The 26,923-nt window shown below is 42.9% G+C and overlaps 1 protein-coding gene across 1 annotated transcript in view; it reads left to right on the top strand.

Moving 5' to 3' along the window:
- Positions 1-9,674, top strand: part of SMU1 (SMU1 DNA replication regulator and spliceosomal factor) — a 38,730-nt gene extending 29,056 nt beyond the window's left edge. The window contains exons 9-12 of the mRNA XM_068233722.1: positions 3,425-3,551; positions 4,540-4,707; positions 6,422-6,574; positions 8,798-9,674. Of these exons, the coding sequence (XP_068089823.1) occupies positions 3,425-3,551; positions 4,540-4,707; positions 6,422-6,574; positions 8,798-8,896 (547 nt within the window). The 3' untranslated portion in view covers positions 8,897-9,674. The remainder of the gene's footprint in view (positions 1-3,424; positions 3,552-4,539; positions 4,708-6,421; positions 6,575-8,797) is intronic.
- The last annotated feature ends 17,249 nt before the right edge of the window (positions 9,675-26,923 follow it).

Genomic DNA, 26,923 nt, shown 5'->3' with positions numbered 1-26,923 from the left:
ATACTGGCTATACTGGGGCACTATACTGGCTATACTGGGGCACTATACTGGCTATACTGGGGCACTATACCGGCTATCCTGGGACACTATACTGGGGCGCTATCCTGGGGCAATATACTGGCTATACTGGGGCACTATACTAGCTATACTGGGGCACTATACTAGCTATACTGGGGCACTATACTGGCTATACTGGGGCACTATACTGGCTATCCTGGGGCACTATACTGGCTATCCTGGGGCACTATACTGGCTATCCTGGGGCACTATACTGGCTATCCTGGGGCACTATACTAGCTATCCTGGGGCACTATACTGGCTATACTGGGGCACTATTCTGGCTATACTTGGGCACTATACTAGCTATACTGGGGCACTGCAGCATCAGCAGATTGTTACTGAGCCCCTCATTGTACCTGCAGCACCAGCAGATTGTCACTGAGTCCCTCGTTGTGCCTGCAGCACCAGCAGATTGTCACTGAGCCCCTCGTTGTACCTGCAGCACCATCAGATTGTCACTGAGCCCCTCGTTGTGCCTGCAGCACCAGCAGATTGTCACTGAGCCCCTCGTTGTGCCTGCAGCACCAGCAGATTGTCACTGAGCCCCTCGTTGTGCCTACAGCACCAGCAGATTGTTGCTGAGCCCCTCATTGTGCCTGCAGCATCAGCATATTGTCACTGAGCCCCTTATTGTGCCTGCAGCATCAGCACATTGTTACTGAGCCCCTCATTGTGCCTGCAGCATCAGCAGATTGTTACTGAGCCCCTCATTGTGCCTGCAGCACCAGCAGATTGTTACTGAGCCCCTCATTGTGCCTGCAGCATCAGCAGATTGTCGCTAAGCCCCTCATTGTGCCTGCAGCATCAGCAGATTGTCACTGAGCCCCTCATTGTGCCTGCAGCATCAGCAGATTGTCGCTGAGCCCCTCATTGTGCCTGCAGCACCAGCAGATTGTCACTGAGCCCCTCATTGTGCCTGCAGCACCAGCAGATTGTTGCTGAGCCCCTCTTTGTGCCTGCAGCATCAGCATATTGTCACTGAGCCCCTTATTGTGCCTGCAGCATCAGCACATTGTTACTGAGCCCCTCATTGTGCCTGCAGCATCAGCAGATTGTTACTGAGCCCCTCATTGTCCCTGCAGCACCAGCAGATTGTTACTGAGCCCCTCATTGTGCCTGCAGCATCAGCAGATTGTCACTGAGCCCCTCATTGTGCCTGCAGCACCAGCAGATTGTTACTGAGCTCCTCATTGTGCCTGCAGCATCAGCAGATTGTCACTGAGCCCCTTATTGTGCCTGCAGCACCAGCACATTGTTACTGAGCCCCTCATTGTGCCTGCAGCATCAGCAGATTGTTACTGAGCCCCTCATTGTGCCTGCAGCACCAGCAGATTGTTACTGAGCCCCTCATTGTGCCTGCAGCACCAGCAGATTGTTATTGAGCCCCTCATTGTGCCTGCAGCATCATCAGATTGTTACTGAGCCCCTCTTTTCTATCATACGGGATGTGTCATGTATATCTGAATGTTTGGCATGATGTGACGTGTCACGGATATCTGAATGTTTGTCGTGATGTGTCACGACCTGGAAAAGGTTGGGAACCACTGGCATAGGAGATAGAACTTTTTAGACGTGGATGCGCACGGCTGCTGATTGAAATCTACGCCCTGCCAGCCAGGTAACCACCACCGTGGTCCTAAAGTAAAGTGTGTGATGCAGACACTACTGATGCCAGAATGATTTACAGGACTGACTGGCAACTGGTATTGTTTAAAAGGAAATAAATATGGCAGCCTCCATATACCTCTTGCTTCAGGTTCCCTTTACGTTGTAGTTGGTAACCCTTCAGCTTGGTGGTCCATTACAGTGCTCCTTGTAGTATCTCTGATTTTAGTGCTCAGTGCTAATGCCTGCATTTTAGTCAAAACCTGAAGACCATAATTTGTTTAAATAATGAGACAATTCCAGAGGAGGTTATCAAATTCTGAAATGCTAATGGAGTATTTAGGACGACTTCTTAGTTTTGGAAAGTACTTTTTAGTATTAGTTTGCTGGAGAGAAAATGGGTACCATATAATCTATTTGCATGTCTTTAATTTATATAAAGAAACATTGTTAACATTGCCTCAAACACTTAGGCTAGGTCGACACTAGTCCGTTTCAGATCGGATCCGTTTCAAACTGATCCGATTTGGTAATTTTTTTTTCTCCATTGTTCCTGATTTTAATGCATTTGCAGCATACGTTTCCAGTCCATGGAAACGTATGCCCAGCCCTGGCCATGGGGGTTGGGGGGACTGCCGAACTGGAGGGGAAAGCAGCCAGGAGGTGGGTCCCTCACCCGGGTCCCCTGTCCCCGCTACCCCTCCAGCTATTTGCACAAAAGTTGTTAAAATGTAATGTAGGCAGCGAGCGGGGAAGCTTACCTTCCTTCTTTGCTCTCCACCCATCGCTGCTTGACTTCCTGCAATGCCGCCCTCTATATTTCGTAGGGTGGCATTGCAGGAAGTGACGCGGCGAGCGGAGGAAGTAAGGAAGGTAGGGTTCCCCGCTCGCTGCCTACATTACATTTTAACCACTTTTGCACAAATAGCTTGAGGGGCAGCGGGGATGGGTGCCCCAGGTGAGGAATGGGGTACCTGCCGACCACTGACTCCCCCGACTGCTACCCCCTCCCCATTCACAGACTGGTACACAGAAAACTGATCCGTTTTTGTGTCCAAAGCTGCCTGTGTAGAGGGGGATCAGTTTTCTCATTGATTTTTCACTACCCCTCCGTGTATCAGGGAGCGATCAGGGTCCGTGAAAATCCTGCAAATCCGGACCGTCTGTTCAGGTTTTCAAAACGGATCCCCTGAATGCGTTTTTTTTTGTTTTTGAGTGAAGACTGACTCTATTTTAAACATTGGTATCCGTGGCTTCGGTTTTGATCTGGGCCTAAAGCCGGAGCCATGGATACGTTTTTAGAACAAGTGTGAACCTACTCTTAATATGTATTCCTATGGTAATGTGGGCTCTGATAGGCTGGTCAGTTGGACCCATTTCATACTTGGAGGGGCTTGGTCTGGGGAGAATTGATCCCTTAGGTTTGATGTTAAAGTGTAACAGAACGATTTAAGAGAAAGCATTTATACTTACCTGGGGCTTCCTTCAGAGGGCTCACAAGCAGCTCCGATTCACTGCTGGCCATCTCTGTATATTTCTTCTGTAGCATATGAATGCTGATAAAATTGACATGTTAGGACTCAGAGGAACACCGTGAGGAGCCAGAAGCCAAAATTTGAAGGGTAAGGAGGGAGCATGTAGGGGACCTACTTAAACAAGCATGCCTTGGGGCCAGTGTGTACCTGCAGAAAAAAATTACAATTATAAGTACATTTTTTTTTTTTTTAATCAGAATTTTCCCTTTTTGTTTTCTTTGTAGAATCCATGGCTTGAAGTCTGGTAAAACTCTTAAGGAATTTAGAGGACATTCTTCCTTTGTGAATGAAGCCACCTTCACACAAGATGGTCACTATATCATAAGTGCATCATCTGATGGCACAGTAAAGGTATGGCATAAAAAAAGGACCTGCTTTTCACTATTAAAGCTAAGCTTTATAATCCACTACTTACCTTCTTCAATTATTCTTATTTAGTTATATGGCACTGACATTTTTCACAGTGCTTTACAGAATACATTTTTATGCCATTAACCGTTCTCTAGAATATGTCACAGTGTACCCTTTGTCATAATGTCCATCTAGTCTAAGGCTAGTTTTTGGCATTGGAACCAGATAACTTATCAGTATGGTTTTAGGATGGGGTAGGAAACTGTATGTTCTCCACATGTTTGAGTGGTTTTCCTCCAAAGTCCAGGCTGAGAGTTGAACACAGGACTCCAGTGCTGAAAGGTGACCTTGCTAACTACTGTGCAGCACATGGCAATTACATAACCGTGTGAACTGATAAAGCAGAATCAGTTTGTTTCCTTACGGTGTTGCCAAAAACTATAATCTTGTATGAGAAGGAAAGACATTTAAAATGTCGGTGATTAGCAGAACAGTGTAACGGCCATTACAACTGCAGCCCCTTTTAGGTAAGGCTGTAGTAACTTTGCACTTCTGCATAATACAGTTTTGTATCTCTCCTATTCTTCATACAGTTGCTCTAAAATTTGGATGGGACCATTGATGAAAAACACCGTGTAGGTTTTACCACAGCTTCTCGGTTGGACTGGGTTTTTTGCTTAAACTGGGGTATTCAAAGTGAGACGTTCATGGTCAGTGTATCGTTGGGCATTTAGGATCATGGTTGCTTTGGAATTTGAATATCCATCCAGGTCAAGGTCTCAAACAGGTTTTCCTTAAGACTTTTTTTTTTTTTCATAGGGTTTTCATAGTTGAAAGGCTGACCAACTGTTCCAAATTGAGAGCTGTATGCCACATACAATGCAGTTATTTCATTTTGTGAAAATAGATTGTAAATGATACCATAACTTACAGTATGTTGAGACCATATCATATAAACATAACTTATTATTTTATATTTTTAACAAAGGTGTGGAACATGAAGACCACAGAGTGTGTGAATACCTTTAAGTCACTTGGAAGCACTGCCGGAACAGACATCACAGTCAACAGTGTCATTCTCTTGCCAAAAAATCCAGAGCATTTTGTTGTGTGCAATCGCTCAAACACAGTTGTGATTATGAATATGCAAGGACAAGTAAGAATGGGGAGGGGTGGTCTAAATTTTGGATACTGATCTCTGTAAAGGGATAGTCCAGAGGCTTTCCAAATCCCTTTCAATCCCACCATTGCTGTCCCGGACCCTCTTCTCCTGACTACGTTCTCCTCTTCTGTGGACAACCACATCCCAACTGGGCATGCGCGAGTAGGGTCTGCACCTGCCCAGTAGAACAAAGAGCTTGTGCATGGAGGGGAAAAAACCCTGCACAAGCGGCATCATTCTTCTGGGGATGCGCGGACTTACTCACACATGGCCAATCAGGGTGCGCTTATACACAGCGGGAGCACAACCCTAAGAAACACATTTGAAGCTTTAATAAAGCTTGAATGTGAAAAAAAAGAAACTCTCTTAAAAATTTCTAGGTAAATATGTTTAGAGCAGGCTTTCTCAACCATGGTTCCCTGGAACCCCAGGGTTCCTTGGCATTACCCCATCGTGTGGGAAGTATAACAGAGCACATTATAATAGGAATACTGTTAAAAGAAGCATTAAATTGGGGGTCAGAATAATAATGAGCACATTCATAAAAAGCACTAGGATAAGGAGACAATATCATGAAGGGCACTAACCGGTGGTAGTGAAATAAACAGCCACACCTACTTTTAAAGACCAGGCCTCCTGCTAAATAAATGTAGGGGTTCCTCAAGATCAAATAATTGCTTGCAAGGGTTCCCTGAGATCCAAAAGTTAGTTGCAGGGCTCCTCCAGGGTAAAAAGGTTGAGAAAGGCTGGTTTAGAGGGATCCAGCGCTAGAAAGGTGGGGTGTAAGATGGGTGGGGATTTGGAAACTCTCTGGAGAATCCAGTGGCTTACCACTACAGAGGAAAAGTTCTAATTTTATTTGTATACTTCAGGTACCCATTAAGGTGGCAGACCATATGTAGTTAGTGTTAGTTCGTCCCTGCAGAGCGGGTTCTGACAGAAGCAATGTCTGCAATGCTCCCCGCTCTGCTTTCCTGCAGCCACGAACAACTAGGCGGCGGGGGGGGGGGGGGAGGGGGCCTCGTGTGTCTCCGGCTTACCGAAAGCCGATGGCAGGAGGCGGAGCCAGCGCCGGGGAAAATGATCGGAACCGTCAGGATTCGGCTCATTTCGGACATTGGCCGCAGCGCCACGGCCAGCCACAACGCGAAGTGGCCAAACTTCGGGTTCTGGCCGCAACATTTATAACTAATATTTAAATTGAAGTCTTTAAAGTGCATCTCAGATGGGGCCACGGCAATCAAATCTACATACCTGGGGCTTCCTCCAGACCCCTCCAGGCTGATTGCTCCCACGGTGTCCTCTTCTGACTGACCATTTGCCCTGCAACTGGCCCCGGAAAATCTTCCTGTCGGGCCTGTTAACACAGTCCGGCTCGTGTGTTCAGATCCTAAATGTAAAGCAAATCAGTAAAAACACTATATTATTATTATTTTTACTAAGTGGGATGCAACTGTCAGGGGTCCATTTGTGACCAGTCTTTCAGCTGAATTTCCAGAAATCGGGCATACATTGCTTGTTCAACAGTTTTTGAAGATATTTTTTTTTCATCAGTGACTGCTCACACCTGGCCTGACCTGTAGCTGCAGCAGGACAGATCAAGCTATAAGAGACCAGCTTTCATTGTCACTTTCATTGTCATTTTGGTGAATATTTGCTGAATGTGCTGATTTTGTTTATGAATCCTCTTTTCTTTCTTTTCCACTAGATTGTTAGGAGCTTCAGCTCTGGTAAGAGAGAAGGTGGTGACTTTGTGTGCTGTACATTGTCACCCAGAGGAGAGTGGATTTACTGTGTTGGAGAAGATTTTGTGCTATACTGCTTCAGTACTGTAACTGGAAAGCTGGAAAGAACCTTGACTGTGAGTATCCACTTATTTCATGTATTACATTTTGTCTTGCTTCCTCTGGGAGACAACTTTGTAAAAGATCTACTGCATCTAGGTATGTAGTCTGTCTTGAATCTGTCACCACTCACTGGTATCTGGCCGAAATTCACTGAAGTTTGCAATATCCCCGAGCGGCTCCAGCAGCAGCATGATCCGTGTTAACTCCCCGGGAGGAATGGCAATAGGTGCTAATAACATCGCTTATTCATGCGCCTCTTCTGTCCCCGCATCAGCCGCGCGTCAGTGTAATCCGGGCACAGCGGGACATCTTCAGCCACTATACTGCCAGCATCTGACAGAGACCTCTGTACTGCTTCCTTATTGGTTCGCCACATGACCCCAGCGCACATGCGACGCAGGTCATCAGAGGGCGCCAATAAGGAAGCAGTACAGAGGTCTCTGTCGGACGCTGGCAGTATAGTGGCTGAAGATGTCCCGCTGTGCCCGGATTACACTGACGCGCGGCTGATGAGGGGACAGAAGAGGCGCATGAATAAGCGATGTTATTAGCACCTACTGCTGCAATGGAACACCGCCGGATAACTCTGCTGCAGCCTCACCTCACCAGGAACCTAATCCTGATGGGTGAGCTCTCTTAATTGTATTGCTTAATTAGTGTAGCTAGGTTGGAGGCGGGGGGGAGGTGACAGGGGTTTGTGTAGTGAAGTGTAGAATAGTTGGGTGGGGGGTACATCAGGGGTTAGTGAAGTGTAGTGTAGCTGGGGGTGAGGCATCAGTTAGTGTAGTTGGGGCAGATGTGGTTAGTATAGCTGACCAGTATAACTTAGAAACATCTTAGGGGGAGGTTAAAGGTCTATGGGAGACTCCTGGACCATGGATGCACCTAGATTTAGTATTTATTTTTTTTCCTCGTTTTTGCCCTCTAAACCTAGGTGCGTCTTATAGTCCGAAAAATACGGTAATATATTCTTGATGTGTTTGCTTGTGCCACTTGTGAGGATCCTGCAAGATGACTGCCATGTTCTACCCCTTCTTGTAATCAGCATTAAGGGGAAAGTAGTGAAAGATTATTTGACTGGTCGGATAGCCTCTTACCTAGTAGTTCATTGGGATGGGTGGCCCTGAGGTCCAAATATGCATTAACTGAAGGCATGTGAAATAAAAGGCATACACTAATGCCCAGTACACACCATACAATTTTCTGTAAGATTTTCTGTAATTAGATTATTTTCTGTAAAGTACTGGTAGAGGCTGGTCATTCTCTCTGGTGCATTGTCTTCTGGTTATCCCCTGCTGAGTAGAACAATGCTTAAAGGGAAGGTCCAAGCAAAATAAAAAAAATGAGTTTCACTTACCTGGGGCTTCTACCAGCCCCATGCAGCCATCCTGTGCCCTCGTAGTCAATCACTGCTGCTCCAGTCCCCCGCTGGCAGCTTGACGACCTCGGAGGTCGGCGGGCCGCATTGCGTACATTTTTACGCATTCCCGCTAGTGTAGGAACATTAACACATAAATTTTTACGCGTCACTGGTTTAATGCGTACATTTTTACGCGTTGCACCACTAATGCGTAAAAATTATGTGTTAATGTTCCTGCACTAGCGGGAATGCGTAAAAATATACGCAAAAAAAATGTGTGTTTTCTGCACTTGTGCCTATTTTTTCCATATCAAATGCCCGTAAAATGAAATAATTCTTGTAAACAAATATTACCCAAAGAAAGCCTAGATTGTCCTGAAAAAAAATACATGTGTATGACTTTGATGGCATAAGTAATCAAAAAGTTATGGATGTATCAATAGTGACAGCTGAAATGACAAAATTGTCAGGAATCTTAAAGGGGAAAAAAAACTGGAATGCGAAGTGGTCTATAGATATTTATATTGTCCATAGATATTTCAACTTGCATGCTCTCAATCCAAAACGTACAAAGTTTTGTTTTAACTTGCGGATTTATACCCTACGCTGCAGTGATTATACCTATTGATATAATCATATTCAAGAAACCTCTGCAGTCCTTTTTCAAATAAGGTTACTGGGATGTTATTGAACATTTAAAAACCGTGTTTGTTTGTTTTTTGCCTTGTCAACACCTGTACGTATAGAGGAAATAAGGTTTCTGTTATGGGCTCTCATTCAGAATGCTTGCCTTGATCTTGCAGTTCATAAATTCTAATTCAATGAAAGATTCACAGTATTTTTAAACATAATGATTCATGTTACTTTATTACTGTAGGTGCATGAAAAAGATGTCATCGGAATTGCACACCACCCTCATCAGAATTTGATTGGCACTTACAGTGAAGATGGACTTCTCAAACTTTGGAAACCTTAATTATGAAAAATTTCTTCTTTGATTTCCTTTAGTGAGAATAGGCTGTTAAAGGATACAGGAGGCCAAAAGTATAAGTGCATTTTTACTTACTTGGGGATTCTTCCAGTTCCTAGACGTCTGTGCTCACATCACTGCAGTTTTGTAGTTGCCAAGTCTCCTGCTGTCACCTCTGTAGCGGCCGCTACAGAGGGGACAGCAGGAGACCTGGCGACTACGAAACTGCGGCAAGCAACACAGGTACTTCTATGGGTTGAAAGAAGTCCCTGGTAAGTAAAGATGCACTTACTATATACTTTAGGCCTCCTGTATCCTTTTAAGTAATGTGAATATTCCAGTTATATTTTACATCATATGTATTTACATAAGATTTTCTTATTTGAAATGTTTTTGTTTCCAGTTGCATATGCAAATCTCATTCAACTGCTGGTCATTTATTTTGGTTGTAGAGATTTTGAGACAAGTAATTTTTCAGTCCTCTTTTTTGTGAAACATTTAACTCCATAAATTAATGTGGTCTTTTTCATTTGTGCCTTGATTTTATTTTTTAAAGTCAAAATGTATAATTAACAGCTATACAAGCCTAACTGCTAATATGAAAGGTGTAAACACATGATACAGTACCCCCTACATTTCCTAACCTGGATCATCCAGACTACTTCAACTGGATATATTGTGCGATGTCATATATATACTTTTTTTTTTTTTTTTACATTATTTTGAAAGAGGTGTATTTCCATTGAGCGCAACCTGATGAAAATAAAATGTCTCCTTCACTTGTTTTGAAGCAAAACTGTTATTATTGGTGCTGACTTGTAAACACACTCAATGCATGCTATCTGAGGTTTGGGCCCCAACCCCTTGGGCTGTTAAGAGGTGGGTTTGTTGTGGTGGTGGGGGGGGGGGGGGGGTGTAGGCGATATCACATGGTGGTGGGGAGAGCAATGCTCTCAGTTGTCGCTTAGCCAAAGAAATCAGCTAGGTTGGGTTGCTGGTCAAGAGGGTGTGCAGGGTTTTGGTTTACATGGGTGGTAAATGCTGCGTCTTGGACAGCCACTGAAATGTCATTTAAAAAAACTCTTCCATTCATTTGACGATTTTAGGGTTGTTTTGTGTAAATGTTGCAGTTGTAAAGGGACACGGAAGCAGAAAAAACTTGAATTGTATGTGTAGTACGGATAATTAATAGAACATTAGCAAAGTAAAGTGTTATATTTTTATTTTCAGATATATATATATATATATATATATATATATATATATATATATATATATATATATATATATATATATATATATATATATATATATATATATATATATATATATATATATATATATATATATATATATATATATATATATATATATATATATATATATATATATATATATATATATATATATATATATATATATATATATATATATATATATATATATATATATATATATATATATATATATATATATATATAATTTTTTTTTTTTTTTTTTTTTTTTTTGGTAACATTGCATCATTCTCCGAAATTTGCAGTTTACAAACTACACTCTGCATTTTATGAAGCAGAGCGAATGACCCCTTTGAACTTCCCTGCAGTAAAATTTTTATCCGAAGTTGTCTTTCACTGTTTCTTTGATGTATAAGTGCTTCAGAAAATAGCATTGTTCTGACTAAATTAGTTGGAGAGCTCAGAGAAGCTTTTTTGCATAGATAACAAGTGAAGTTTCTTAACTCTTCCTGTACTGGAAACAATATGAGACTCATATCTGTGCTACTAATGTTCTATTTATTAGCTGTACTACACATGCAATTCAGTGTTCTCCCCAGAAATATTTTCCAGCCGGGTGGCATGAAAAAGTAGCCGGGTGGGGAAGTAAGGTTACGCAGGGTGCTGCTGGGTCAGAAAGTAAGGAAGCGCTGAAAGGAGAGTGAGAGTCATACTGGCTGGGGAATCGCACTGGCTGGGGAGAGGTCAGCATCACACTGAGTGCTACTGGGTGGGACTATAACTTGTTCAAGAAACAAAAATCGCATTGCGAATACTCACAAAATGCTGTATGCAGTGCATTTCTGATTTTCATACAAATCGCAACTGCAGTGTGAATGCCACCATAGGGCAGCTTTGTCATAGCGATTCTCTGTTCGCTGGCGTTCAGCAAAGCTCTAAGGATTCCCTGAAAAGCACCTGTGTGAATGGGGCCTTAGTGCCATAGCCCCATCATCACATATATGACCTGACACCATTCACCATCCCTGCATGCCATGTATGTTACTCCTGCTGCTGCACACACTAGTTGCAGAGGAGTGCTGACTTAAAGCTGATCACACGGGCAGGCGACATGAGTGGTGAGAACTCCAGCGAAGACTTTGCAAAAGCCATGCTAGTTTAAAGGGGAACTGAAGTGAGAAGAATATGGAGGCTGCTATATTTATTTCCTTTTAAACAATACACATTGCATGGCAGCCCTGCTGATCTACTTGGCTGCAGTAGTGTCTCAATCAGACAAGAAACAGGCATGCAGCTAATCTTGTCAGATCTGACAACAATGTCAGAAACACCTGATCTGCTGCATGCTTGTTCAGGGGCTATGGCTAAAAGTATTATAGGCAAAGGCTCAGCGAGGCTGTCGGGTAAATAAAGATGGCAGCCTCCTTATACCTCTCACTACAGTTGTTCTGTACAGCACAGTGATTTGTGAACATACAAGTAGTCTGTCTGAACTCAATGGATGTATGTCTTTCTCAACCTAAATAACTAACTGCTGAGACAAAAAAAAAAGGCTAAACTTGATGTAAAATGCTGAACTAAACTTTTTGCCATTGCCCATACTGAAAGCTAGATAATACAGTGATGGAACTGAACAATTTGGGGTTAATAGCTAGCAAACCAAGTGTCAGCTTGTGATAAAGTGCAGAGACACAGGAGGCAGAATGAAAGCTGCCTTTTACAGCCCCTGTAAACCACTTATCTCTCTCACGAATGCTCCAGAATAAAGAAACATGTTGATATGTTAATGTGCCACACTTCTTTGATGTCTCTGACATTCTTGTGACCTGAAGGACCTGGGGAAGGGGGCATTGTACATGCTGCTCTGATGGAGAGGAAGAGAAGAGCTTCTGTCCACTGTAGTAGCCAGCTGGAGTGACTCACCAAAAGATAACAAATCAAACCGCACATTCTTTTCAGTGCGGACTCCAGCTGAAAGTTCCCTCGGTCTGCCTGTTCCTCTCTCTGCTATGAGATTTCCCCGCCCTTCCACGCTGCTGATAGGAAGGAAGGAGCTGAGGAGGAGGGCGGAGATGGTGTCTCTGCTTGCTTTCCAAGCTGTCATGTCTATCGTGCGGAGGAAAGAATTTATGATGCAGAAAGCGGCCAATCACAGCAGCCGGACGGGGACAGAGATCTGGTGGGCGCTCCGCCCGGGTAATAGGCTCTGGGGAGAACACTGGCAATTCATTATATAATAAGTTTATTTTCACTTCATATTCCCTTTAATTGGGAAGGCAATAACACAGCTGCAGATGTCTATGGCCAGGGGCCCACTACAGTGCTTTCAGCTGCACTTTGGGATCACCAGCAATCCCAAAAAGCCATATGCTGATGCAAGTGAATGGAGGTGAACTCACACCTGCAATTTGATTTGGGCAAACCATGGGTCCTGTGGCATTTTTGAAGGGATTGCGCTCCAATGCAAAATCTCTTTTGAATCACTTTAGAAAAAAAAAATTGTAGCAACTTTGTGGATGATTTTTCTGTTTAAAGCGGATCCGAGATGAAAAACTAACTATAACAAGTAACTTGTCTATATATCTTATGTATAGTTTAGATGGTTTACACAGCAAATCTAGCTGCAAACAGTTTTAATAGAATATGATTATTTATTCCTGTGATACAATGACAGCAGACATGTTGTTTGTAAACATTACACAGAGGCAGGCTTATCTGCATCTTGAGCCATCAGCCTAATCCCCTCTCCTCCCCTCTGCCTCTGAAATCAATGGCTAGTAATATCTCCCCCTCCTCCTGCCCAGACTGAGCTCCCATGAGCCCTTGCTACTGTCTGATAGTGCCTTGGCTCTCTGAAAACCTGTGGGCGTGGCTTTTTTAGTTTATAGGGAATTAAAGTATTAAAACAAAAACAAAAAAGTATTTGGCTTGAGGAATGCCCTATAAACAATAGGAAAGGACCACAATTATGCAATGTGTAAAAGTTCACCTCGGATCCACTTTAAGTAAAGTTTAAACAGTCCGGGTCTCCCTATGCCTGGTGCGTGGCCCCACCCCAGCACAAGAGGTCATCAACGCTTCTCTATTTGGAGATAGAGAAGTGCAGATGATGTCTTTGTGCTAGATAGCGGAAATAGCTCTCGAGATTTGGTAAGTAATTTAAACTTTACACAGGATGCAGAGTCATTTTTAAAAACCTTGCAAATCAGAAGCACTGTACAATTGCCAGCATTAGACTGTACAGTGATTCCAGTCACAATTAAAATTACATTGGAAGTTTCTGTAACAAATGGTAACAAAAAACAGTAAGCATTTGCTACAGCGATTGCTGATCTGTACTGGACCCCAGGCCTAACTGCAGGGTAAACAGTACACAGCATGCAGCAAGTTTGCAGTACCATTTTCAGTAACTGCCTGTGCTATATGTCTCATGTGGATGTATGTAACTGCTACACCTACGCAAATGGACACGAGCAATACCAGGATGATCAATAACAAAACTGCCCTTGCCTTTAGGGCCCTTTTCCACTAGCAATCACAAACGCCAGCGATTGCGATTTTTCATTAATTCTGTTATGCGATTGCAATTTTTCATTTGCATTGCATTATCACTCTGAAAATCGCTCCAGAAAGCAAATGCGATTTGAGATTTCCAAATCGAATCACTATAGTGGAATATACTTTTTTCCAGTAACACTCCAGGACAGGTACACATTGAGACTTGGCTCCTCCCAGGAACAGGAAATATCCTTCAGCCTCTCTATAAATTCAAGATGGACCAAGGGTCAGGCAGTATTGGATATTTCCTGGTCCAGGAACCAGGTCTCTCTATGTGTGCTCGCTGTCCCGGAGAGCCTGGGTGGCTAGGGATATGTTGGCGCAGAGCGGGCCGTGGTGTAGACGGAGGTCCATTCCCCTGTGGAGTACCTGTTGCTGTTGGCTATGAAGCGCTGCTCCCAGTGGATTTTACCCCTGTTGGTCGACCTGAGAAGAAAGGTTTCGCTCCAGGAAGGGCTGCCCTAAGGACTCATCAGGAGGAGGCAGCGGCGAGGTAGAGGACCTCCGGAGGATGTGCATAGCGGAGGCGGAGTGCGGAACTCCTCCGGCCGCGACCTCAGGAATCACTTCCGGGTCGCGTGATGTCACTACCGGTGCGCCGGATGAAGAGGGGCAGCCGCCCGGCGTTCTCCGCACACGGCGTCTCGCACAGCGTGGACAATGTCGGAGGTAGAGCAGGAACCAGGACGGGTAAGACTGCTCTGCGGAGACCCGGGCAGCGGTGGTGACCCTTGTGGGGCAACAAACCGTGCGCAGCACAAGTATTATGGTGACTGCATTGGGCCTGATATGATTATAAGGAAACACTGTGATGATATTGAAATGTGTATACCTTATTTTTGCATAGTTGACTTTGTTCTGCAGCAGGCTGGGATGCGTTTGATATATTAATACAAAATATCCATTATACGCAAGTGGTTGTTCTTTTTAGTTTCAAAATATTTTATTGAAAATGTCAATAGTAAAACTTACAGCTTTTAGTTATTCCCTTAACATAGGGCATCATACAGTTTGTTTAGCATAACATATAAACATACAACCAACAAAAACTAAACATGCAGGTCAGTATGCAATTTGTTAGTGTGGGTCAGTCATCGAGGGGGGCATAGTCCCTGAAAGGCGAGGGCGCAGGACCGAAGTCCCAGAGACTCAGAGGCTGAGAGCCATGGTTGCCAGGTACGTGTAAACGCTAGTGTTGTATCATTTATTATTGCTAGCAATCTTTCAGAAATGAGTATGTCGACAATAATGGCGTCCGCCATATCCAGTGAAAGGTTAGGTTTTAGCCACTGGCGTGCTATGTGGAGACGGGCCGCCTTTGCCACGTGCTGGGCTAGTCTGTGCTGCGTGTATTTCCATCTCAGGGGTTTGTGTCCCAATAGCAGTTGGAGAGCAGTTATCTTTTTGATAACGTTATGACCAACACTTTTCTTGATTTACTAAAAATGGAATTTATTAATAATTAATGCATATAGTAAAATATTGTGGCACTTGCAAATAGACAAGTTAGTTTTTTTCTTTTCTGTGTTGTTGCAGGGCACTACCTCAAATGTACCTGACCCTGCAAAACCCTCTAAACGGTGCCCTGTGTGCAATGTAAAAGTAAATCCTGCATCAACAAAATTGCTATGCAAGGATTGTACTTATAAAGTCATGAAACAGGAATCGGCGTCTCAGAGAGATATCCAGGCTCTGAGACAGGATTTGAAAGATACATTGAAGGAAATGTAAGGCCACTTCAATACCTTATAAATCAGACACACCAGCTGAAGTTCAGGCTGATCAGGCCACTCAGCCCAAAGAGTCTCAAATAATTATCCCCAAAAAAATCTACTAGCAAAACTAATAAACCTGTTATTGTTTCAGATGAAGAGGATATTAGTGGTAATGAGGAGGGCTCTGCAAGTTCTATGGAAGCACAGGAAATAGAAAATAAACCATCAAAGTTTAAATTTCCTGTGGCAGAGACCGAAATGCTTTTAACAGCCATATACGAAGATTTAAATTTAAACAAAGCAATCACTGAAGCAGTTTCAATGCATGATAAATTGTATGAAGGCATGGAAAGCCCACAGGAGTTACATTTTCCTGTACATCAATCAACAAAAAATCTAATCTCAAGTCAATGGAAAAACCCAGATAAAAAATTATTCATGTCCAGAGGTTTTAAAAGACGATTCCCGTTCTCAGAGGAAGATTGTAAAATGTGGGACAAGAGCCCCAAGTTAGACTCTGCTTTCTCGCAAGTTAATAAGGATGATGAGCTTGCGTTTGAAGATCTGGGCCACTTAAAAGATCAATCGGATAAAAAGATAGAATATGCGCTTAAACGGTTGTGGCCTGCCATTTGTGCAAACTTCAGACCTTCTGCTGCAACAACTTGTGTTGCAAGGATGCTGGCATTATGGATGCAGCAACTGGAGGAGAATATTAACAAGGATACACCAAAGGATCAGTTAATTAATTCATTGACTGTGATGCATAAAGCTATAGCTTATATTATTGATGCAGCTTCAGAATCAATTAGGCTAACAGCTAAGGCAGCAGGTATCTCTAATGTAGCCAGACGTAATTTGTGGATTAGGACCTGGCATGGAAGCATGGCTTTAAAGAATAGAGTCTGCTCTATCCCAGTTGTAGGGGACACTCTTTTTGGGCCAGAGTTAGATGAGGTTCTGGAAAGAACCGCAAATAAGAAAAAATCCTTTCCAAAAAAGAAACCGTTCAGAACTGGAAAGAGATTTTTTCGTCAAAACAGACAAGCAGATAGGCCTGAAAATCAAAACAAAAGACGAACATGGTCCTTTAATAAGGATCAGAAAAAAAGCAGGTCCAAGTTTCAGGACCCCCATCTCACAAAGTAAACAATGACACATTAAAAGTGGGGGGAAGGTTGGGCTATTTCCTCCCACACTGGAAAACTATAACAAAGAGCCCTTTCATTTTAGATCTTATAAAAAGAGGTTATCACATTGCTTTTCGGTCAAGACCCCCAAAGAAGTTTGTGGTGACAAAACAACTAACCTTGCCTCAACATCAGGAAGCATTAACCACTTCACCACTGAGGGGTTTTACCCCCTGAGCACCAGAGCAATTTTCACCTTTCAGCGCTCCTTCCATTCATTCGTCTATAACTTTATTATTACTTATCGCAATGAAATGAACTATATTTTTTTTTTTCGCCACCAATTAGGCTTTCTTTAGGTGGGACATTATGCCAAGAATTATTTTTTTCTAAATGTGTTTTAATGGGAAAATAGGAAAAATGTGGGGAAAAAATAATTATTTTTCAGTTTTCGGCCATTATAGTTTTTAAATAATGCATGCTACTGTAATTAAAACCCATGAAATTTATTTGCCCATTATTCCCGATTATAAAACCATTTAAATTATGTCCCTATCACAATGTTTGGCGCCAATATTTTATTTGGAAATAAAGGTGCATTTTTTTCAGTTTTGCGTCCATCCCTAATTACAAGCCCATAGTTTATAAAGTAACAGTGTTATACCCTCTTGACATAAATATTTAAAAAGTTCAGTCCCTAAGGTAACTATTTATGTATTTTTTTTAATTGTAAATTTTTTAATTTTTTTTTAATTACAAAAAAAAAAAAAAAAATGGGGAGTGTGGGAGGTAATGAGTTAATTTTATGTGTAAAAGTCATTTATTTGTATGTGAAAAATGTGTAGGGTGTAGTTTACTATTTGGCCACAAGATGGCCACAGTAACTTTTTGTTTTAATGCGACCTCCAAGCTTCCTTCCGGAAGCTTGGAGGAAGAATAAGGAGGCTGGACACGTGAGTTTTTTCTCACAATGATCGCGCTGCCCATAGGAGAGCAGCTGATCATTGCGGGGCTTAGATCAACGAACGGGAATGGATTTTCCCGTTCATTGATCTCTGGGCGAGCGGACGGCGGCGTGTTTACTAGCGGCGGGCGGCGTGTTTACGAGCGGGAGCGCGGGCAGCGTCGGGAACGCGGAAAGTACGTGTTTCTCCGTCCCTGGTTTTTAAAGGATGGAAAAAGGGGCGGAGAAATACGTACGCGCGGGGGTAAAGTGGTTAAAGGAGATCATTTCAGACATGCTAGACAGACATGTGGTATCAGCGGTGCCGGTAGGGCAAAGAGGCGAAGGCTTCTACTCAAAAATATTTCTGGTACAGAAGCCTTTGCGAAAGTACAGAATAATTTTGAATTTGAAACCCTTAAATCCATACATCAGATACGAAACATTTCGTATGGAATCAATTTACTCAATAAAAAAATCTGCTGATACCTCATGGCAAGTGTGCATCTGCAAGACGCCTATTGGCATATACCAATAGAACTAGAGTCACAAAAGTTTCTAAGATTTGCGGTGCAGATGGAGAAAGGAATTCAGCATCTACAGTTCCGCTGCCTCCCATTTGGCATAACATCAGCGCCAAGAATTTTTACAAAAGTTATGGGGGAACTGATCGCGGCCTTACACAGTCAGGGTATTATTATCATTCCCTACTTAGACGACCTGTTAATAGTGGCAAGAACCTTAACAGATCTAGAGGGACACAAACAGACTGTATTGAATCAACTACAGCGGTCGGGCTGGATTGTGAGCAAGGACAAGTCACAGCTTACTGCAACCCAGAAAATTCTGTTTCTAGGTTTTCTAATAGACTCAGTACAACAGAAAATTCTCCTTCCACACAAAAAAATACAGAAGATATTGTCGGAAGTGGAGAAGTTCAATTCCTATCAAACAATAAAAATCAGACAGATTATGCAACTTCTAGGCCTTTTGTCCTCAGTAGCTCCGGCAATTCAGTGGGCGTTAAAGCACACCAGAATTCTACAGTCATGGATGTTATCCAATTGGAACAAGCAACAGATCACGTTAGACAACACAGTGACAGTAGAACCACAGATAAGGGACAGTCTAAGTTGGTGGCTGGTACCGCAACATCTCTCACAGGGCAGACTGTGGTCCTTACCGATACAAAAGATTTTAACAACAGACACAAGCCAGTCAGGTTGGGGAGCTCATGTGGACAAGTTTCAAGTTCAAGGCCTATGGAATCAGTCAGTGGCAGAACAGTCCTCAAACTTCAGGGAACTCATGGCTGTAAAGATGGCTATAATCCGCACGATTCATCTTCTGAGAACTTATCATGTACAAATTCAGTCAGACAACGCGACAGTGGTGTCTTATATAAATCGCCAAGGGGGAACCAGGTCCAAAAAATTATTATTTCTGACACTGGAGATACTAGAGATAGCAGAACGCGATCTTCTATCATTAACAGCGGTACACTAAAAAAGGGGAGTTAAATGTTCCGGCAGATCAGCTAAGCAGGGTGCAAGTGACAAACACAGAATGGTCACTCAACCAAAAATTATTCGAAACAATAGTGAGCAAATGGGGGGAACCACAAGTGGACTTATTTGCGAACAGGTCAAACCACAAATGCAAACAGTTCTACTCCCTCAATGTGTTGGACAAACCGATGGCAATAGACGCTTTGTCTCAGAACTGGAATCAGAGCATGGTGTATGCATTCCCACCGCTAAATCTGATTCCCATAGTGCTTCAGAAATTGATGAGGTCACAATGCCAAATTATTCTAATTGCCCCGAACTGGCCCAGGAGGGCCTGGTATCCGCTTCTCCTGTCAATGCTTTCAGCCCAACCATGGCAAATACCGGTATCAGAAGATATGATACAGGTGCAGGGACAAGCTGTATTACATCTGGAAAGATGGAAACTTACAGCATGGTTTCTGAAAGGGCAGTCCTTGAAAGTAAGGGATTGTCAACTAGAGTAGTAAATACCTTGTTAAAAAGTAGAAAAGAGAATACTCGACTTATTTACCAGAAATACTGGAAAACTTTTATTTTATGGTTAGAAAATTCAAACTTCCAATCGACAGAAATGGCAACAATTTTAGAATTTCTGCAGGAGGGAGTTGAAAAAGGATTAGCCTTAAGCACAATTAAGGTTCAAATATCGGCTCTATCGGTTTATTTAGACAAGAAGCTAACGCAAGACCCTCTTATAATCAGATTTGTAAAATCAATTGAAAGAAACAGACCTGTAACAGTCAGGCAGTTTCCAAAATGGGATCTATCCCTAGTTCTACAGGCTTTAACATCTAGCGAATTTGATGAAGATTCCCTAAGAATGTGTACACTGAAACCGGTGTTTCTAGTGGCAATCACATCGGCTAGGCGCATAAGTGAACTCCAGGCTCTTTCACACAAAGATCCGTACTGTTCATTCTTCAATGATCGAGTGGTACTCCGAACAAGTCCAGAGTTCCTACCTAAGGTAGGAGATATTTACCACAGAACACAGGAAATAATATTACCATCGTTCTGTATGAATCCAACAACAGAGAAGGAAATTAAACAACATAAATTAGACGTTCGTGAGAATTTAATATCCTATCTGGAAAAAGTCAGAGACTTCAGAAAATCAGAGTCATTATTCATAAATTATGCAGGTAAATCCAAAGGATTAAAAGCATCTACAAAGACCATAGCCAAGTGGATTAAAGATTGTATCATAGAATCATATAAGATCTTGGGTAAAGATCCACCAGTGAACTTGAAGGCACATTCCACCAGGGCAGCCGCAACTACGTGGGCTTACAGGGCAGGTACGTCACCATTGAACATCTGCAAGGCGGCAACCTGGAAGAATTTAGGAACCTTCATGAGACACTATCGGCTGGATCGATTAACGGAGACCGATCAGGACTTCGGAAGAACTGTCCTAAGGGCAGTTAGCCCACCCTGAGGTTGGTGATTGATTTCTTGCTTATCATCTCAATGTGTACCTGTCCTGGAGTGTTACTGGAAAAACCAGGAGTTAGCTCACCTGGTAACGACATTTTAAGTAACACTCCAGGACAGGTGGGGGTACCCACCCCCATATATATCAAATATTGCATGATATACATGTTATGTTATATGTGTGAAAATGTAATATATTAGGGTTATGTTAGTATATTGTTCCTGTTCCTCTATATAATACTGCCTGACCCTTGGTCCATCTTGAATTTATAGAGAGGCTGAAGGATATTTCCTGTTCCTGGGAGGAGCCAAGTCTCAATGTGTACCTGTCCTGGAGTGTTACTTAAAATGTCGTTACCAGGTGAGCTAACTCCTGGTTTCATGATTTCTATGCTAAAGTAACAACCCTAGCGATTTAAAAATCACTAGCGATTTTGCGATTCTGCTGTGTAGTGGAAAAAGGGTGGATGAAAAGGGAAAAATTTGGCAATGAAATTCATGAAAAGACTATAATATCTGTGGAAGTCAAGTAATACAACCAAATATGTAAATACTGTAGGTAAACTACATTATATCAAAAGATCTTTTAAATGAAGTTTAGTTAGTTAAATATTCCCTCTGCTCTAACAGGGTAGGCACACCATAAATTTCTATACGTTAGCCATCAGATGGCTGAGGATCTAGTTTGGTTTCTAGGGTGGTTTTATCAATGCAAACCTTATTGGGTTCTATTCACTCTCATTCACCAATTTGTCAATGGGAAAAGTAGAATTTAGAAAATCACCCAAAATGTTATTTTCCCCCTTTGACTGCAATACATTCCACCTTAAGCTACTGCACATAAGCAGAAGACTCCTGGCAGCGGGAGTGAGATAGTATGATGTATGCATTTCCACTGAAAGTGAGATACTCAAATGATACTGTATGCCTCACTGTGTACATACTGTATGTGGTGCAACTTTTCAGGACCGTTGCATGTGACTGAAGAATAATCATGTTGTATTGGCAAGCAAGTGTGAAAGAGGCCTCAGACGAGCACGGTTAAAACAGTGCAGGAGATTTGGGTGCAGCTGGCGCCACCATAGGCTGTAATAGGAATTAAGTGAGTAACTTGGGCGCCGTCAAGACTGAGATGAAATTACTTTTAAAACACTGTAATTTGTCTGCCAGCAATAGCTGGAAGCTGAATTACATCATTCTCTATAATCCACGTCGACCTAGCGGGGGGAATAGTAATTAACGCCGTCGGGACTTGTGCAGGAAGGGTAAGCCATACAAATAACAATACATATAAGCCATCTTATCGCAATCTTCCAGATTGAACTGCATTCACCTTATGTGGACTATAGTTACCTGGAGAAATGACAACATAGCAGTGCACTGCAAACAGTTGATAACTCCTGGGGGGTTTTGTGGATGGTTAGGGTGCAAGCAGTGTGGATGTGTGAGTGGTGTCACAGCCGGCTGTGCTTAGTCCAGGCTATTTACACCATAAGGTTACCCATTTTTAGTGGGGAAAGGGGTACTGTGTTTAGCAAAGTATTTATTAAAGTAAACTATGTGTTGTAAGTAGACAAGTGTGGCATATGCATTTAAATTGTACCTGAATTGCAGTCGTGGGCGGCAGACGGGATGCTGAAATGCTCGACAAACAAGCAGTCTGTGGAAAAGAAACCTTAAAGAACTTGATTATTTGCATCCAGAAGGTATTGACCAAAAGACAGGACCACATCATATGCAGAAAGGTGCTCCAATTTTGCTGACTTTTCGGGCAAGTGTCATCCATTTTCTGGACCTAAATTTGGCCAATCTTACGGGGTGAGAAAGGCTCTAGGCAAGACATACAAATAAGTCAGGCAATCTGGCATATGAAGTAAAACCTTTGTAACCCTGGTCAAAACATCCCACTCTTCTTTCGTTCTTTCACCAACCTCCTGAACCCACACCTTCTTTCTGAGATGTGCCCAGTGGTGATTGGGGATGGATGATGCACCATACAGTGCTGAGATTAACTTTTTGCATGAGAGGCTGCTATCTAGATCCAATATAGTCAACAATACAACAATTTCTATAGCGCTTTTCTCCCATAGGACTCAAAGTGCTTAGGCTCTCTCTCAGATTCAGTAATTGGTAGTAGGATGAAGTATTCACACTACAAAAATTATATTTCTGCAAATGCCAAACTGAACAGGTGGGTTTTCATTCTGGATTTAAACACATCCATAAATGGAGCTGTCCTGATCTGCTAAGGTAAGGAGATCCACAATGTAGGAGCGGCATGACAGAAGGCTCTGGGACCAAAAGTTTTCAGGTGGATTCTGGGTATGAATAGATTAGAACCTGTGGATCTGAGTTTGCAGGGATTGCTACGCAGCTGCAACATTTTTTTCATGTATCTAGGGTCTTGATTATGCAGCGATTTAAATATTAGTAGGCAGATCTTGAATAGGACCCTCCACTTTGTAGGTAGCCAGTGAAGGGAGTGCAGGACTGGTGTTATGTGGCAGTGACGGGGTTGGTTGGTTAACAGTCTGGCAGCAGTATTCTGTATCAGCTGTAGGCAGTACCAGTCCTTTTTTGAAAGGCCGGTGTAGAGAGCATTACAATAGTCCAGTCAGGATGTAATGAAGGCATGAACTAAGATTGGCAGATCTTCTTGGGGATGAGGTGCTTGATTTTTCCGAAATTCTTCAGGTGAAAATAGGATTATTTTTTTGTGAAGTAGCAGTTGGGAACCACTGTACACAAGCCTATCGATGAGGCGGTCATTATTGTCCTTTGGTTCTGGTGTACCATGCTTCTGGTGTAAGATAAACCCTGGACAGCTGTTCAAACAACTTCAGTACAACATAGTTAAAGAGCTGGTATATGTATTTAAGCCCGTTACTCATCCTCCAGGTGGCATCCAAAAAAGTGCTCCTACTTACCGGTAGTGATATTTTGGCAAGTCCTCCAGGATAGCTTCCCTGAGACTTGAGTGGTCTCCACCCCAATGGAACATATCTGAAATAAATTAATCACTACAAGACCCTCCCAGATCTCCACACACATCAGTTTTATAAATAGAATATTATCCCAACAGTAAGAAATGATTATGTACAAGGTAGGGAACTAAGGTAGCTGTTGTAGAGGACTCGCAGAAATACAGCAACCGGTAAGCAGACGTACTTTCTCTCTCTGTCCTGCAGGATGGCTTCCCCTTGAGACCAGCGAGAAACAATTACCTTAAGGAGGGATTACAGCCTACTGCACCTTGCACCCAAACGTCTGATCCTGGATTGTCAGCAGTTCCACCCGATAGTGTCTGACAAATGTATTGTGCTCCAACCAGGTAGCAGCTCTGCATATTTGTTCGGATTTGTTATTGGTACCTCCAAAAGTTACCAATAAGTTGCTAGACTTTTTCTACTGCTGCTTTTGTTTTAGATACTTCAGTATAGCTTGTCTGAGCAAAAAAAATAGGAAAAGCTACTACCACCGCTGCAATACCCAGGGGAGCAGGGATCTCTGGTCTCAGGAACATGCAAGCAAAAAGAAAGGATATCCCGCTACACCATGGGTGGATATAAAAAAGCTCTTTGTGTGTCTACTGATGTGCCAATAAAGGAAGAAAACTTTTTTATATCCACCCATGGTGTAGCGGGATATCCTTTCTTTTTGCTTGCATAGCTTGTCTGACATCCAAGGTTGTTTGGAAAAGGAAAGCAACACTATCTCCTGAGATCTATGAAAGGACATACATACCTTAGGTAAGTACTGCAGAGTCCCCCAGTATCTGGCACCGGCGGGGATTGCTTGAGCAACCAACCTAAAAAGCCCCCCCCCCCCCCCCACACACACAGTATTTACTCACTGAGCCTCCAGCAACTTCCTGTAGCTCCTATCGGCTCTCTGGCGCCCTCCGGAAAGGCGATAGGAGCTACAAGACATCGCTGGAGGCTCAGTGAGTATTTTAAGGCCAGCAATCTCCCCCCCCCCCCCCCCCCAGTCCCCACTATCCCCTCAGACATGCTGGTTGGTTTAGACATCCAGTTATCCAGTTCCGGGTAACGTGACTTTGCTGTATGTTAGATCTGGTCTAAACACTATTTTGTCTGTATGTATCACCATGTATGGATCTTTCATAGACTAGGCCTGGATGTCTCCAACCCTTCTTGCGAATGTAATGGCAAGAAAAGCTATCTTAAAGTGGTATAAAACCCTGACATAATATTCAATAAAAAACATGATTTCCTAGTTTTATATGCCATATGGTTATCATATTTGCTTTTGTGCATAAGTAGTTTTATTCATTTAGAAATTATATGCTCCCAAAGTACACTTGTATTGCTCTGAAAGCCGACTTTGCATTTTATTCATAACTGCTTTATTCATCTAACTTAAAGGGAACCTAAACTGTAAAAAAAAAGTTTTACTTACCTGGGGCATCTACCAGCCCCCTGCAGCCATCCTGTGCCCTCGCAGTCACTCATGGCTCCTCTGGTCCCCCGCTGCCAGATAGTTTCGTTTTTTGCCGACTGGGAGTCGGCCGGCCGCCGTGTGTACGTTTTTACGCATCCCTGCTGATGTAGGAAGCTATTGCAGACATCAACAAGTACATTTTTACGCATTACAGTTGTAATGCGTAAAATTTTACGCATTACAACCGTAACGCGTAAAGATGTACTTGTTGATGTCTGCAATAGCGGCCGTCTGACTCCCAGACGGCAAAAACGAAACTAGCTGGCAGCGGGGGACCAGAGGAACCAATAGTGACTGCGAGGGTACAGGATGGCTGCAGGGGGCTGGTAAATGCCCCAGGTAGGTAAAACTCTTTTTTTTTTTTTAAAGCAGTAGGATCAGCCATACTATGCCAGGGAAAAAAAACACATATATAAGTAGATAAATACTTGATCTACTTACATAGCACATGTATTATACTGTCCACGTTTTGATTTCAGTGAATGTTATATAGTAAATTACGAGAATTCTGTTCCTGGTGGGGGCCATGTCTTTTGCCCACAGTTAAGGCTAACTCGTGATGTCATTTCTGCCCTTTACTTTTTTTCTTGTCTCCTCCAATCGCTGAGTCGCCTCAGCCTTGCTTGTAAACACAAGTGAGTAGGGGATTAGGTTTCAGATAAGAAGCTGGCAGGGAAATAAAGGGAATAGGAGGAATAGATTATAGATAAAAAGAACCCCCAGCATGCAATTCTTTGGCACGACTACTAAAGGGCCAGTGTTCCTTAAGTATGTGATAACTCCAAATCATAACAGCAGAAAAAGTTTTGAAAGTTTTGAATGCAGGACTAGTATCTTTATCACTTAATACACTCAGACCAGTTGCTGTTGAAATTTGATTTTTATGGTGACGATACCGCTTTAAGCAGAAATGTTTTCTGATTGTCTCACTGTCTTCAGGAGAGTTTGCAGTGTCAGAGAAGGGTTTGTTTACATTCCTCACTTGATACAATTAAACACAAGATAACATTATCTCTAGTTTGGATTTGTCCAGCTTTCCCTGCAGTGGAGCTTCTAAAGGCTCGTACACAGGCTTGATTTCCTGGAACAACGGGTCCGTCAGACCCTCCCGCTGGGCAGGCATTCCAGCGACAGTACAGCATGTGTAATTCCCAAATGCAGCAGCGCGTCCAGCGTTTTCTCTTTCAGCGTTGTCACCTGTTTGTAAACCTAGATTAAGAGAAAGGATATGCACATAGCGTGTAAACCTCTTTGCACATGTACACCCTGTGTATTCACACACACTGTGCAAGGATATCTGTCACCACATGCAGGTTGGGGGTCACACTCCCCCCTTCGTTTCCCTGCTCACCAGAGAAGTACTTTAAAACAGGCGCATCAAACACATCAATAGCCGCCAGTAGCTTGATCTATAACATATAAAGACAGCCGCCTCCTCATGGCATAAAATCTTCTTTAATATACTTAAAAGCTCATATACAAATATGCGTACCAGATAATGGATTAAGAAAGACACATCTCATAAAACTGCATACCGCCTTCCAGGCTTCCCCGCCGTGGCGCCGGCTGCTTCCGTCTATGGTGTGGTCTAACAAGCGTGCGTGTTCAGAGGCTCCGCCCTACGCGTTTCATCACTCTAGGGGCGTGACTCATCAGGGGCTCTGAACACGCCGCACTCTACGGAAATTTAATGTACGCAGTGCCCGCCCATGCCACCTCCCACCGCACTCTGGCCCCGACTAGGATGCGCGTCATTGGTCAGCCGGCGATGGGGGCGGAACCCTGGTGGGTAACAAAGATAAAAATAAACAATATCATAACAATCCCGTGGCCCGATATATGTTGCACTCATAGGCGTACATATTTTCCCAGAACCCCCCCCCATGCCCCAAGATCCCTCAATCAACATACCACTATAATGATATTTCCACGTATTGTACTATAAACCCCCCCGGGAAATACATACATAAAACCCAATGTGTACTGAGAGTGGTGCGTCCAGCGCCC

The sequence above is a fragment of the Hyperolius riggenbachi genome, chromosome 1 (assembly GCF_040937935.1).
Source record: "Hyperolius riggenbachi isolate aHypRig1 chromosome 1, aHypRig1.pri, whole genome shotgun sequence".
NCBI classification, from domain to species: Eukaryota; Metazoa; Chordata; class Amphibia; order Anura; family Hyperoliidae; genus Hyperolius; species Hyperolius riggenbachi.
The sequence above is the reverse complement of the archived record's forward strand: the minus strand, read 5'-3'. Positions and strand labels throughout refer to the sequence as shown.